Below are 14,986 nucleotides of genomic sequence, written 5' to 3'. Positions count from 1 at the left end.
ACCCGATGGAAGAGGAGAGAAGAGAGAATGACCCAGGTGGGTGGGGTCTTTGATTATGCTGGCTGCTTCACCAAGACAGCGAGAGGTAAAGACAGAGTTCAAGGAGGGGAGGCTGGTGTCTGTGATGCGCTGGGCTGTGTCTACAACTCTCTGCAGTTTCTTGCAGTTCTGGGCAGAGCAGTTGCCATACCAAGCCGTGATGCACCCAGATAGGATGCTTTCTATGGTGCATTGATAAAAATTGGTGAGTGTCAAACGGGACAAACCAAATTTCTTTAGCCTCCTGAGAAAGTAGAGGAACTGGTGAGCTTTCTTGGCCGTGGCATCTATGTGATTTGAGCAGGACAGGCTGTTGGTGATGTTCACTCCCAGGAACCTGAAACTCTCAACCCTCTCGACCTCAGTACCATTGATGTAGACAGGTACATGTACACTGCCCCCTTTCCTGAAGTCAATGACCAGCTCTTTTGTTTTGTTGACATTGAGGGAAAGGTTGTTGTCATGACACCATTCCACTAAGCTCTCTATCTCCTTCCTGTACTCCGACTCATCGCTGTTTGAGATACGGCCTACAACGGTGGTATCATCTGCAAATTTATAGATGGAGTTAGAGCAGAATCTGGCCACACAGTCATGAGTGTATAGGGAGTAGAGTAGGGCTGAGGATGCAGCCTTGTGGAGCACCAGTCTTGAGAATAATTGTGCCGGAGGTATTGCTGCCTATCCTCACTGATTGCGGTCTGTTGGTTAGAAAGTCAAGGATCCAGTTACAGAGGGAGGTGTTGAGTCCTAGTTCCTGGAGTTTGGTGGCAAGTTTTCTTGGGATTATTGTATTGAAGGCAGAGCTGTAGTCAATAAACAATAGTCTAACGTAGGTGTCTTTACTGTCCAGATGCTCCAGAGCTGAGTGTAGGGCCAGGGAGATGCTGTCCACTGTGGATCTGTTTTGGCGATAGGCGAATTGCAGTGGGTCAAGATTGTCTGGGAGGCTGGAGTTGATACGTGCCATGACCAGCCTCTCAAAGCATGTTGAAAAAGGCATGGTAATCTCACAAATAGTGAATTGACCATAAAAAAAAAATCACAATTTTAGATAGATAATGCCCTTTATAACATGTCAGCTATTTCTCATGGCTTTGCTGTTTTCTTGATGTTAATGTTGTTATGGTAAATATAAATGCATTGCTTCACTTTGAAGCTCTGAATCCACTTAAACTGGATAACAGTGCAAAATGGGCATTGGACTTGCAACGTGTGAGCAACCTGTGTCCATTTCAGCTGATGAAGGTAACCCAGGAATTCGGTGCTTGGACCACATCAATATGATTAAAGCATTGTTAGCCATAGCATTGATAAGTGTTCCTCAGTTCTGGGGACAGCTAGTACCAGTTGGAACTGGCCAGGGATATTCAAACCCAAGCCTGCATCTCTTAAAGAGAAAGGGATTTGTTACTGAAAATGGTGCCAGCAGTCACTCCATCAATCTCACTGCATGAATACTTACCTTAGGGACTGGGTCCCCAGTTTCTCCAGCAAGGCACTTGAGGTAATGGTGAATGAGATGGAGAGTAGGAAAGTTGTTCTTTAACTACACAAGGGACAGACAGCTACCTGGGAACACTGTCAAGCCAGTGGGAGGAGACTGTAGTGGAAGTGAACACCAAGAAGGTAATACATTTTAATCTCCCTTTCCCAAATGCACCACTGACCACACCGGTTGCACCCTTACTGCTGGGGAATAGATCAGGGAGTGGCAGTAGGAGGGAAATTGTGGGGAGTGGGTTGGGAGATGAAAGAAAGGATGGAGACAGGAGGTGGTTAAGAGAGAGTGGAGTGCAACGGAAGTTAACTATGATCGCAGTGTGGGACAGAGGGGTCAACCACTGAGAATATTAACAGCAGAGCTTTGAAAACAAGACCTTATCTAAAGCAAGAACAACTCACTTTGCTGGAATCTTCACTGATGGACTTGCCTACTCTAGATGGTTTCGATCCCTTTAGATAAAGCAGAAGCAGGCTTATATCTCTTGATAAGACCTGGTTCTGCCCTTAAGACTTGGAATTTTTGTGCGTTGTGTATTCATGGTAGGAAACTGCAAAAATGACATTAATCATATGTTATCCTACTCTGTAGTTTGTGCATTAAAGAATATTTTGCAGTATCTAAATGCAATTGGGTTTCAGATAAAAATCAATTGCAGAGTGCAATGAAAAGTTGCACCACAAAATCAAATTTCTAGGCTCAAAAAATTCTCATCTAGCTACACAAAATTATCTTACACCATGACTTGTATAATCAAAGATGCAGTGAAGCTATAAATTATGTGTATTTTAGTATACTTCATTTCACAGTCAATTCAAGTTCAGTGAATAATCAGTTTTGCATTTTGGACTCACTTATCAAAATTATTTACTTAAACTAACATTCATGCCGAGATATCATGAATAGAAACTAGTGAATTTTTAAACATAAAGCACTGGAACACTTTCCAAAATATAAAATATTACTCAATATTGCTGTATTGTCCACGTATGAAGTCCATTTTTTTATTAATTCAGCAGTAATATTACCTTTCAGTTATTGCTTAAACAGGTTCTGCAAATGTGGGAGACCATCACAGTAAAATTGCGAGACTATTATGTGGGGCAGAGTGCATATCAAGCATGAGGACAATGAGTGAAAGTCAGCATGGATTTGTAAAGGGTAAGTCATGTCTAATGGAACTGACTGAACTTTTTGAGGAGGAAAAGAATGTGGTAAAAAAGCTATTTATTTGGACTTCCATAAGACTGCTGATAGTTCTAAAAGTAGACTCTGAACCATGGAATGCATGGAATTGGGAGGTAGCATAGGGCATGGGTGGGGAATTGCTTAAGGGGTTAGCAATCAGAGAATGAAGATAACAATCTTCAATTTGATACAATAATAAAGGCATGGCTATGATACAATTACTACAGAGCAAAAAACTGGCAACAACGTTTGTGCTCACTTTTGCATTTCTAAATCTGGAAATAAGGAAGTTGTTCTCGGAGATATTCTGCTTCTCATGTGGTGTGCTGCAGTTGTCCACACTGATGGAATCAACCCAGAATTACTGACTCACTGGGAACGTATTTTATTACCTACTATTCTTGCTGTAAAGGCTAATGAAGAACATAAGTCTCGTCAATCAGAAGTATAGTATAATAGGTCAAAATTAGTGGCAATGTGAGGATAAGCCTTTACTATCAAGGCAGTATTTGTCCGAGTGTGGCGTTAAGTAGCTATGGTAAAAGTGAAGTCAAGGACAATTAGGGGATATATTCTCCACTTACGAAAGTTGTTCCTCATGCAAAGTGGAGGTTATGGTTGTCGTTGGTCATCATCCCAGTCCCAGGACATCTGCACCAGATCCCCATTGCAGTGTCCTGGTCACAGCTATCTTCACTTAGTCCATTAAAGTCCTTCCTTTCATCATAAAGTCAGAAATGGGAATTTTCCCTGTGATGTTCAACAATATAGTATATTGTTTGTTCAACAATATACTGTAGGAACTCATCAAGGCCTCTTAGACAACAATTCTCAAACCTGCAAACTCTCCCACCTGAAAGGACAAGGGCAGTAGGTGCATCAGGACACCATCACCTGCAGATTCCCCTCCGGGTTGCATACAATGCTGATTTGGAAAACTATCACTATTCATCTATTATTACCAGGTCTACATCCTGGAACCCCCTACCCAACAGCATTTTAGAAGTACTTTTGCTCAAATGCATTAGCACTGCTGTCTCAAAGGCAAATATGGATGGACATCTGTCCTTTGGAAGTAACGTCCACATCCCATAAATGAATAATAAAAATAAACATTTTTTAATGTTGCAGATATTTTAGAAAGCTTAGTGAGGATGCTCCAGAATGCAAGGCCAGGTTTGGCCAATATCCCAGATCAGATTACCATGAATATAGTCTACACCTTTGGCAGGACAAGTAATGTTATACCTTTGGGTTGGATCATCGACATGATTCCCTGGTAGTGAGTCCAGACACCATGAAACCTCAGTGCTTTAGATCAAACAAAATTAATGCCTTTCTTCTCATGAGCAACCATTACTACTCACTAGCAACTGATTAATTGGTATTCTTTTTGCAGAGCATCATAAATGAAGCAAGGGCACAGACTGTATCCTTTTGGAAGTGGGGGAAGAGTTTGAGGCTAGGTACAGGCATTTGGACATATAACTAGGAGCAGGGGTAGCCAGCTCCACCATTCGATAAGTTCATAGCTGATCAGACCGTAACCTAAACTCTGCATTTGCGCCTATCTGTGGTAACCTTTCACCACCTTTCTTATCAGAGGTTATGGTGGTGGTACCTCTAAAGCCTCAAGCATCTGATCTCCCTGCCACACTCAGGCCTTGTGTAGCATCTGCTGATGTTGTAATGGAAACTGAGGCATCGATCATCAGATCCTGCATCATGGCTCGGTCTGCTGGTGCAAAATGCAGAAAGAGCAGGAGAGGGCAGGATGTGACGAGTGATGGGATCATATTGGAGCTGGTCGAAATTGCAAGTTACTCCACATATGTTTAATGTGGAGTATATGTGAGTAAGAGTAATGTGAAGTCAGGGGAGAGGCAAGGGGCTGAGGGAGGAAAGGGAAACAAATGAGGAAGTGGAAGTTCTGGATACAATGGAGAGGAGAAAAAGGCAATGACAAATGGATAGTTTTGGACCCAGAAGTTCACTGCAAGTTGGTAGCTTCAATAGAATGAATTTTATGTTGTGCTGTTATATCAGATGTTTAGTGCTGTCAATTTGCAATACAATTGCAAACAGTAATCTTAACGATGAATATAAATGTGCACCTGGAAACATATTCCATTAGATAATAGGTAGAGGATTTGGCCATGAGAGGTGATATCGTACAAGGTTATTTATCCAGCCATTTTGGTGGTTAGTGGTTAGTGGTTAGTCCAATCATGTGTCAGGCATGATCAAGCCTTCAGATCTAATGGTGGGGTGGTGAAAACTGTACTGGGAAAATCAGTACAAGAAGGAGTGGAAGGGTTGAGCATACTTAGGCAGGAACTACTAAGTTGCTCAAATAAGAGCGTCCTTCAAGACAATACAATCCTTAGGTCCTTGTTACCCATTTTTGAAAGATTCCTTTGGTATGGATGTGGCTCCAAAACAATGCACTTCCTCAGGACATTCAGAATCAAGTCAAATGTCTGTGACAGGATTGCGAATCTGATAACTGGGCACTTCCAGTGTATTGTGAATTACTGACCAGCCAGCCAGCTGAGTGATAGATTCTATAAGAACAGATGTGTCATAATTGGACACATATTGGGACCACCATTCTAGCTAACTCTGCAATCCATTACCACAATGGCAAAGCTGGTCTTGACAACAGGAGCAGGAATAGGCCTAATGATGAAACTCAGTTGTAAGTAGTTAAATCTCAATAATTGGTAGCTTGTATTTACTTGTGTGCACCTTAACTTTCTAGCCTAGTAACTAGGAAGTGTCTATTTAGAAGAGAACATTTAGTAAGTGGTGAGTAAACAGAACATATGCAAGGATTTCCATTGTCTGATGTGTAGACTCCTAAAAAATGGTGACGGCTTTCCACGTCTCAGAAACCCAGATGATCAATGAAAACGCCCCTGTCAATGTAACTATAGATGGAAAAAAACAAAGTTGTTCAGTGCAAATTATGTAGATTATTTTTATGGATAACATTTTTTTGTGCACATCCTGAAAACGGTAGTTCCTTATTACTTTTAATTATAAAAATATTCCAACATAATGGAATGTTCTTCCTGTTGATAAAACCTTATCTCTACCAATGTTTATTCTCAGATTTCTGTATCAACTATTTCCCACTGTTTGTTCTAATGGAGGCGGATACGACAGGGTCTTTTAAGAGACTTTTGGATAGGTACATGCAGCTTAGAAAGATAGAGGGCTATGGGTAAGCCTAGTAATTTCTCAGGTAGGGACATGTTCGGCACAGCTTTGTGGGCCGAAGGGCCTGAATTGTGCTGTAGGTTTTCTATGTTTCTATAATTAACAGTGAATATTTAAGCATATCCTAATGTAGTTACTGCCCATCATTGGTGACAGTGCTGTGCCCAGTCTTGTGTCTCTGAGCTCTCATGTTCAACTGCAGAGAAATTCCAAAGCTCCAACAATCCTAGGAGTGAACATAACCAATAGCCTGTCCTGGTCCAACCACATGGATGCCATAGCCAAGAGGGTACCCCAGCGCCTCTACTTCCTCAGAAGGCTAAAGAAATTCAGCATGTCCCTGTTGACTCTCATCAATTTTTATAGACGCACCATAGCAAGCATCCTATCCGGATGCATCACGGCTTGGTATGGCAACTGCTCTCCTCGAGACCACAAGAAACTGCAGAAAGTTGTGGACACAGCTCAGCACGTCATGGAAACCACAACCAACAGAATCAAAGATGCCAACCAACCCAGTCATTCTCTCTTCCTCTGCTGTTATAAGATTATTGAACGGTCCCCTTGTACGATAAGATGGACTCTTGACCTCACAATCTACCTTGTCATGGCCTTGCACCTTATTGTCTGCCTGCACTTTCTCTGTAACTGTATTGCTTTTCCCTTGTACCACCTCAATGTACTGATGTGATGAAATAATCTGTATGGATGGCATGCAAAACAAAGCTTTTCACTGTACCTCGGTACATGTGACAATAATAAGTCAATTTACCACTAATTTCTGTTTTCTGGATGAATAGCTGTTTGATTTTAAATCATTACAAAAAGAATCAAAGAATTATGTGTAATCAAAGACCAAATTTTGGACTTAGTGTATTGAATTTTATCTCTATACCATGATTCAATTATTTCCCACTTTTCTAAGTCCACTTTAGATCAAGGCTTCATAGTTAGGATACCAAATGAACATCTCAACAGAAATACTCGACAAAGACAATGATGAGATATCCAAAGGTGCTATATACTGTATGCCAAGCTGTAGAGAGCATTTGCTGTATAAAGATAGAAAATAAAAGCTCAAGTGTGAAGCAATCTTTAAAGCAGATTACTAACTTTAAATTTAATATGAGGTAATGAAGTAGATTGCAATTATTATTTTCCAAATGAAGTCGGAATTCATCTATAACACCAATAATGGGTAGCTTGGTAAGGACACAAACTCATTAGTGTAAGAAACTGTTAAGATTCCATCACAGAAACATTTCAAACATGTAGATTATGCATTGAACTTCCTGGTAACTTTAGCTAGACAATTGAGAAATATCAATCCTCTACAGTAATATGACTATTAGTTATCTATGTATTCGTTTTATTGTTGTTCTCAGAACTTGCTATGTGCAAAGGGGCTGCTAGGTTTTCCTACAATGCAATAGTAAATCCACTTCAAAACAAATTGGGGGCACAGTGAGGACAGGCAGCTATGTTGGTGCAGTTCATTCTTCCTTTAATGTTGATGATATTTACCTAAATTCTAGCACAAAGAAATGCTGAAGTAGACAAAGAGAGTTGAAAAAGAGTATTTAGCAAATGCTGGCATAATACCAATTCCTAACTGCTGTTTTAATTTTAAAATTAGATGAGTCAATATTAGTCCATGGGCCCACTCAATCCCCAGATATTTACACATAAACATTTCCCCCTGCCAACTCAAAGAATTAGGAAAAACCCCACTGAGTTGGACCCTCTCCTTCAGCAGTATACACTTTGTACTCACCATTAGTGGGAGTTTGAGTGGGACTGATCAACCCCAGGTGATTGTAATTATGGTGATGGTTACCTGCAAAGCAAAGAAAGAAAGGGTAAAGCAAAAATAAATGCAGGCAAATTATACATGAATAAATATTTTAATTGTTTAAAAAATTGCATATTTATACAGCAAATATACTGTACCTTGAAAAGGTACAAAAATGTCATAACTGAATATAGCCAACATTTGCATTTTCACCAGTTTATTGATGATTGTATTACTGTTGTGATATATGTAAATCATTGCAAAAGTAGGAGAAAGAGAAGTTTTTATTTTCTCTCTGGGGAATCTTGTGTTGCAATATGGATTCTACAAGATTGATTTGTGTGAATTTGGTGCTTATCCAGATTATTCTAATTACAATCCTGTAGACCGTTTGGACTGTAAGTCTCTTGGCTGGATAAAGAATGGGAGCACAGGCAGCTGGCTTATGAATATTACTCTCTTAGAGTCTGAATTAAAATCACCCTACTTTAAAAGCAGCTGTTCTTTCTTTTTTAAATACATTTAAGCAATATAACAAAACATATTAATCTGTTCACAAAATCTTGAGATTCAGCAATCCAATTTCTTCAAGTTTATTCACTAACATAGGAGCCACAAATCAACTAGAGACCAACAAAATCTATTAGTTATTCATCCCAACTGCTAGCTAGTGAATCTAGGGTGGTGGAGAAATCATTAATGTTTAAACAAGGTAGATATTTCAAACCATTTATCATAATAAATAGATGACAGAAGTGAGCAGATTTATAATTAAAAACAATGACTTCAATCACAAGGAACTGAATGATTAACAGAGTATCACAAAATTCTGACACAACATAAACATTTCAAATTTACACAGCAAAGACAGTTGTTATGATGTTACAATACTTGACACATCAATTTTCACTCATCATTTTTAATTTACTCTGTAAAAGTTATTCAGAAGGCAAGGCTACAACTGCTCATTTAGACAATACACCATTGTACTTTACTGGTCTCCATATCTTGTATTTACTGTATTGCTGTAGGAGCTCTACCTCTGCTGTTCTCTTGAATGTTTGGCATTACTAATAATGTTTGCTTGCCAGCAAATTACCAGTAAATTGAGATCCCTACCTCAACACTGTTGAAATGTCTTGTTTCTTCCCAATACCAAGCCATTTTCCTTTCAAGGTGCACAAGAGATCCTCCATGAAAAGATGGTCAGGTAGAAAAGGAACTGGCCCTGAGGCGTATTCCACAACCTTTAGACCACATAGTTTTATTGCAGCAAGAGTGGTCACTTATAATTGCAATTAAGTTAATTCAGCTAGGGGTGTATGGAATCACAAGTGACCAAAATAAATGTAATAGGAGATAATGGACAATGTTCAGAAACGTTGAAAGTGATGCCTAAAGCATTCTCAATGCTGATCTTGAGGTTAGTTGCTTCAATTCCCACTCCAGTGATGAAACTTTTTTGCTGCTTTGTAGGAAATGATGTCCAATTGATAAGAATAATGGACATGCTCTTCTTCTCAGGACTTCCCAGGCAAGTGATCTGATCAACATCTACAGTATACTTAAACTGAAATTAGGGAAGTGGATTATTTATTCATTAATCACTTTGCTGTTAAAGGAACTGCGTTTTGATCAACTTGATTGCTTCAATTTCTTCCATTACATAATAAGCAATAACACCAAAAGAAATCTATTGGCTGCAGAGTGCTTTTGGACACTGCAAGATTTTAAAAACACTATGTCTTGAATCTTTCACGGAAATGCTGGCAATACCATGCAAATTTGTTGGCATTTATTTCTGTAAAAACGCATAAGTTTATAGATGTAAAGTGATTTAGCTTCACTTGTGGTCTTTCTATTCAATCCAGCAGCAACTTCTGATTTTTCAGTGTTTATATTGCATACCGATCTGCTGAACCCATGCCAAGTTCAGTTTAGCACAGGAACAGAGACACCATTCACATGCATGGCTGCAAGGGTAAATAAAGGGCAATTTGATGTTTTAATCAAAAATTGAATGTATTTAATTGATTTTAAGTGTTTTAATTTTTAATACTTTTCAAAAAATTTTAAGGATTAGCAAAGTTCAATTTTTATGGTTGAATTTTAATGAATGTTTATGAATGTCTCTGACATTCACACACATTCAAATTCTTTCACAGTTGGTAAGCTTGGACATGTGTCATAATTGGCTGTCAATACAATTCTGTAGGCAGGACCTATCATTAATATTTGATTAGGCACTGATCTGCAGTGGGCCTCGCTGATGAGCTCAAAACTAGCTTACCTGAGGACGTTCAACAAGGAGTGGGCTGAGGTAAGAGTTGGTTTAGTGGGTAGATGAGAAGTGAACCTCAGCTTTGAATGAATTAGTGGAGATTTGGAGACAATGTAAGTGCTGGTTTGTTGTTTTATAACATTGCAAGTATCTTATTTTTCCTGAACAACAAAATTATTACTATATTGGGGAATTTTAATATCAGCTCACGCCATGGAAATCTAGGAATAGTCAATAATATAAAAGCTTACTGTAAATATTGCTGATTTTAGTTCATATTTGCAAAGAACGTGGAGGACTTTTGAAATATCTTTGCATGAAATTTAAAAAAAAATCAGGATAGACATAATTGGCAACATGATGATATTTCAAGTCCCTGAACAAGTAATTGCACAATCATTCACTCATAAATGCAATGAAGCATTTGTGTTAACTAGAGCTAGGGCTGGATTAACACAAGCAATTAATATGATAACAAATTAATGTGTACAGTACTTAATGTTTTAATCATGCACACTATGTGGAAAAAGATTAAACAGAAGGGTAAGACCTTGAACAGAAGACCTGGTTGGTTAAAACTATGATAAAATTGCAATTTATTTCTTAATTGTCCTGTCGAATGTTTATTGCTGCTAAATGATGAGATGGATGAGGTGAAGTCATATTGATATGGAGTCAGATGTGCCAGGCACACTGCCTATCACCCCTCCTCACCAGGATCCACCTATCGCTTGTTAGCTCTTACTCTACCCCTTCCCTCCATCTTTTTATATTGGCTATCTCCCCTCTATCTTTCAGTCTAGATGAAGGGTCTCAACCCAAAACATCAATTGTCCATCTCCCTCCGCTGATGCTGCCTGACCCACTGAGTTCCTCCAGCATCTTGTGTGTTGCTACAGAAAGGCAATAACTAAATTATCAGCCTTCAACGCTAAAACAAAAGGGGATAGCAGTAATCCAGCGATGGAGGAGCCACAAGATGTGGGAGGATGTAGGGTAAGGAAAAGCCATTTATTTATAAGAAATAGAGCATGGAAGGAGGCTGTTTGTCCCATTGGTTCTGTTCTGACCATTGGGACCCACTTTACACTAACCCTATACTAACTCTATTTTATCCTCCCAGCATTCCCATCAATTTGTGGAGATACTTGCTTCATCGTTAGCCACTAGTGAAGTTTCTGAAGATAGGAAGGTGGCTGAGGTCATTCTGTTGTTTAGGAAGGGCAGCAAGGACAAGCCAGGGAACTACAGGCCGGTCAGTCTGACATCAGTAGTGGGGAAGTTACTGGAGGGAATTCTGAAGGACAGCATTTGGATGGACAGAGTCTGATTAGGATGAGTCAGCATGGTTATGTGTGTGGAAAGTCATGCTTGATGAATCTTTTGGTGTTTTTTGAAGAGGTAACCAAAAAGGTAGATGAAGGTAGGGCAGTGGAAGTTATCTAATTGGACTTTAGCAAGGCCTTTGATAAGGTCCTGCCTGGTAGGCTGGTCTGCAAGGTGAGGTCCCATGGAATCCAGGAAGAGCTATTTAGGTGGATTTAAAATTGGCTTGGAAGTAGGAAGCAGAGGGTGGTTGTTGAAGGTTGTTTCTCGGAATGGAGGCCAGTGACAAGTGGTGTGCTGCAGGGGTCAGTGTTGGGGCCCTTGTTACTTGTTATTTCTATAAATGATTTGGATGTGAATGCACAAGGCTTGATCAGTAAGTCTGCACTGACACAAGATTAGGTGTTGTTGATAGTGAAGAAGATTATTGTAGATTATAGGTGGATCTTGATAAGTTAGAGAAGTGAGCCGAGGGGTAGCAATTGGATTTCACATCAGATAAGTGTGAGGTGATGCATTTTGAAAAGTCAAACCAGCGTAGAATTTGTACTATGTATGGTAGGGCACTAGGGAGAGTTATGGAACAAAGAGACCTAGGTGTACAAGTGCATAGTTTGTTGAAAGTAATGTCACAGGTAGACAGGGTGCTGAGAAAGGTGTCTAGCATACTGGCCTTCATCAGTCAGGGCACTGAGTATAGTAGTTGGGACATTATGTTGCGTTTGTATAAGTCATTGGTGAGGCTGCACTTGGAGTACCGTGTACAGTTTTGGTCACCCTGTTATAGGAAACACAAAATTAAACCAGAAAGAGTGCAGAAAAGATCTACGAGGATGTTGCCAGGACTAGAGTGCCTGAGTTATAGGGAGATGTTGGTCAGGCTAGGTCTTTATTCCTTAGAACGTAGGAGAACAAGGGCAACCTTATAGAAATGTTTAAAATTATGAGAGGCATATATAAGGTGGATGGTATCAATTTTTCCCCAGGAGTCCAAAACTAGGGGGCATAGGTTTAGGACGAGAGTGGAAAGGTTTAAAAGGGACCTGAGGGGCAGCCTTTTCACACAGAGGTGGTGAATATATGGAACGAGCTGCCAGAGGAAGTGGTTGAGCCAGGTACAATAGTATTGTTTGGAGGCACTTGGATAGGTACAGGGAGGGGCAGGGGTTTAAGGGATATGGGCCGAACGCAGGTAATTGGGACCAGCTGGGTGGGCACTGTGGTCGGCCTGGACTGGTTGGGCCGAAGGGCCTGTATCTGTGCTGTATTGGTCTATGCCTCTATGACTTGCACATTAAGGGTAATCTACAGTGTCTAGTTAATCTACTAACCCACCCATCTTTGAGAATTGGGAAGAAACCAGAGCACTCAGAAGAAACCCACACAGTCATATGGAGAACATGTAAACTCTACACAGAAAGCAATGGAGGTCAGGATTGTACCAGCTCCACTAACTGCACCAATTTGCTAACCAATAGACACATTTCATTCTTTCAGCAAACATTTGAGGCTTTCCAAAGTAAATTTACTTCAAATCATTACAGTGACTTTTATCTCCCAACTCTGTGCTGGAGTCACATCCCGATTCAGAAGATGAGATCCAGTCATAAGTATAAATATTCTAAGTTGCTTATGCTTAGTTATTACCTATGGTTAACAAGTTTCCAATATTATTTAAGTTTTGCCTAGATCATGCATGAGGACAGAAGAGTTAAGACATTAAGAGTATTTTATTGTGCAGTACTGGTGATTAATCAAATGAAGTGTTACATTATGCAGAGAAAATAAAGAAAAGCTTTTTGCAATAATGTTACAGAACAAATGATCCTTATTAACAACTGAGGCATGAATAGTGACTAAAATATTAACTCAGGTATTTTTCTGATTCTGATCCTGCACGATAAATAGAAAAATACTTTGGGCTGTAAAGTGAGGTAATGATTGAATCACATTAATTGTTATCAGTTCTGGTTGAAAATGCATCAGACCTCCCTTGCATCTTCTTTGGGATTTTAATTTGAAAGGGATTCCAATCATTTCTGTCTTGTTTTCTTAGTCTGGTTAAAAAAACTTCAGCATCACAAAATATAATTTTCCATAAAAATGTATTAAATTATTAGTAAACGAATTCCAAAGGCAAGTTTTATGCTTGGTTTTTAATTACTAGATGTTGCGTATGTGTAGAAATCTCATTGCTGATACTAATTGATGCTTTTAGATTTATGCTCACCTCAATGCTGAATGGTTGTAGATACACATGCAGATGTTCACCAAAAACAGGCTGGCTTATATTGGTACAAGGCCAGCCACCATCCTCTCGAGGGTACCATGTGAAATATTGTGTGCAACCATTGCCCTTCTGCTCACACTGTTCATTGTACCAAAGCTGCAAAGCACACCTCCCTTGACATTTGGATGGTAGTCAAGGAAGTGGTAACAGATGTTGAGCGACGCAGGCCAAGGTGTTTCTCTGCTGTTGAAAGGTTTCCAGTGCAACTAGTAGCCTGTTAACAGAGTTGACTTGGTTCTGCTAGAGGCAGCAGGATGGAAACGCAGCCTGCTGCATCTGTTCAATGTGCAAGTTTGATAGCAACTGCACATTGTGCACCACTTTCTAAATTTGGTCCATTGACTTCAATGGAGTTGAATTTGATACATTATAATACACCACTGCTTTACATATATTTGCTGCCAAAAAGGTTGAGTTTGAACTTCTGAAACAAAAACAGAAAATGCTGGAAAAGTTATCGGGTCGAGCAGCATCTGTGGAAAGAGAAACAGTCAACATTTCAGGTCTACAACTGATGAAGGTTTGCAGGTCTGAAAGATTGAGTGTTTCTCTTTGCTGCCCAACCTGCTGAGTTTTTCCAGCATTTTCTGTTTTGCTTCAGATTTCCAGTATCTGCAGGGATTTTTTTACTTTCATTGAAATCTAAATTCTGTGTGGTTTACTTTGCTTACTGCTTTTTCCCAGGGTGACAATGGTTAACACAAGGGGACATAATTTTAAGGTGATTGGAGGAAGGTATAAGGGGGAAGTCAGGGGTAATTTTTTACACAGAGAGTGGTGGGTGCGTGGAATGCACTGCCAGCAGAGGTTGTGGGGGCAGATACATTAGGGACATTTAAGAGACTCTTAGATAGCTACATGAATGATAGAGAAATGGAGGGCTATGTGGGAGGGAAGGGTTAGATAGATCTTAGAGCAGGATAAAATGTCAGCACAACATTGTGGGCTGAATGGCCTGTACTGTGCTGTAGTGTTCTATGTTCTATGCTCTATGACATTGTGCTTTGTCACATGATGAGGGCATCAGAAAACTCTTGGGGTGCCAGTATTAATATGCAGAATAATCTTTCTGTGATTAGATACTATATTCTTAAAAACTGAATGCAAACATTTTTCTTTCAAGTAAACGATGGGTCTTTTGCAGGTTATAAACTTCGACTTATGTACAGCTCATATATACATACGAGCATTTGGGAGCTTGGCAGGATGGATTTGCTGGCTGCTGAGGGGCTACTGGCATCTTCTGATGAACAGCTAACAGGAAAGGAACCCTGCTGTAACCTGGGGAGGACCTGTATACATATGCATATGAGGAGCTCTCCTATCTAGGGAAGTATCATCTTA

At 39.7% G+C, this 14,986-nt stretch overlaps 1 protein-coding gene across 1 annotated transcript in view; it reads right to left on the bottom strand.

Annotated features, from left to right (window-relative positions):
• Window positions 1-14,986, bottom strand: part of LOC127580125 (protein shisa-6-like) — a 390,202-nt gene that overhangs the window by 27,684 nt on the left and 347,532 nt on the right. The window contains exon 4 of the mRNA XM_052033339.1: window positions 7,728-7,790. Within this exon, the coding sequence (XP_051889299.1) occupies window positions 7,728-7,790 (63 nt within the window). The remainder of the gene's footprint in view (window positions 1-7,727; window positions 7,791-14,986) is intronic.

The sequence above is a fragment of the Pristis pectinata genome, chromosome 18 (genome assembly GCF_009764475.1).
Source record: "Pristis pectinata isolate sPriPec2 chromosome 18, sPriPec2.1.pri, whole genome shotgun sequence".
NCBI lineage: Eukaryota > Metazoa > Chordata > Chondrichthyes > Rhinopristiformes > Pristidae > Pristis > Pristis pectinata.
The sequence above is the reverse complement of the archived record's forward strand: the minus strand, read 5'-3'. Positions and strand labels throughout refer to the sequence as shown.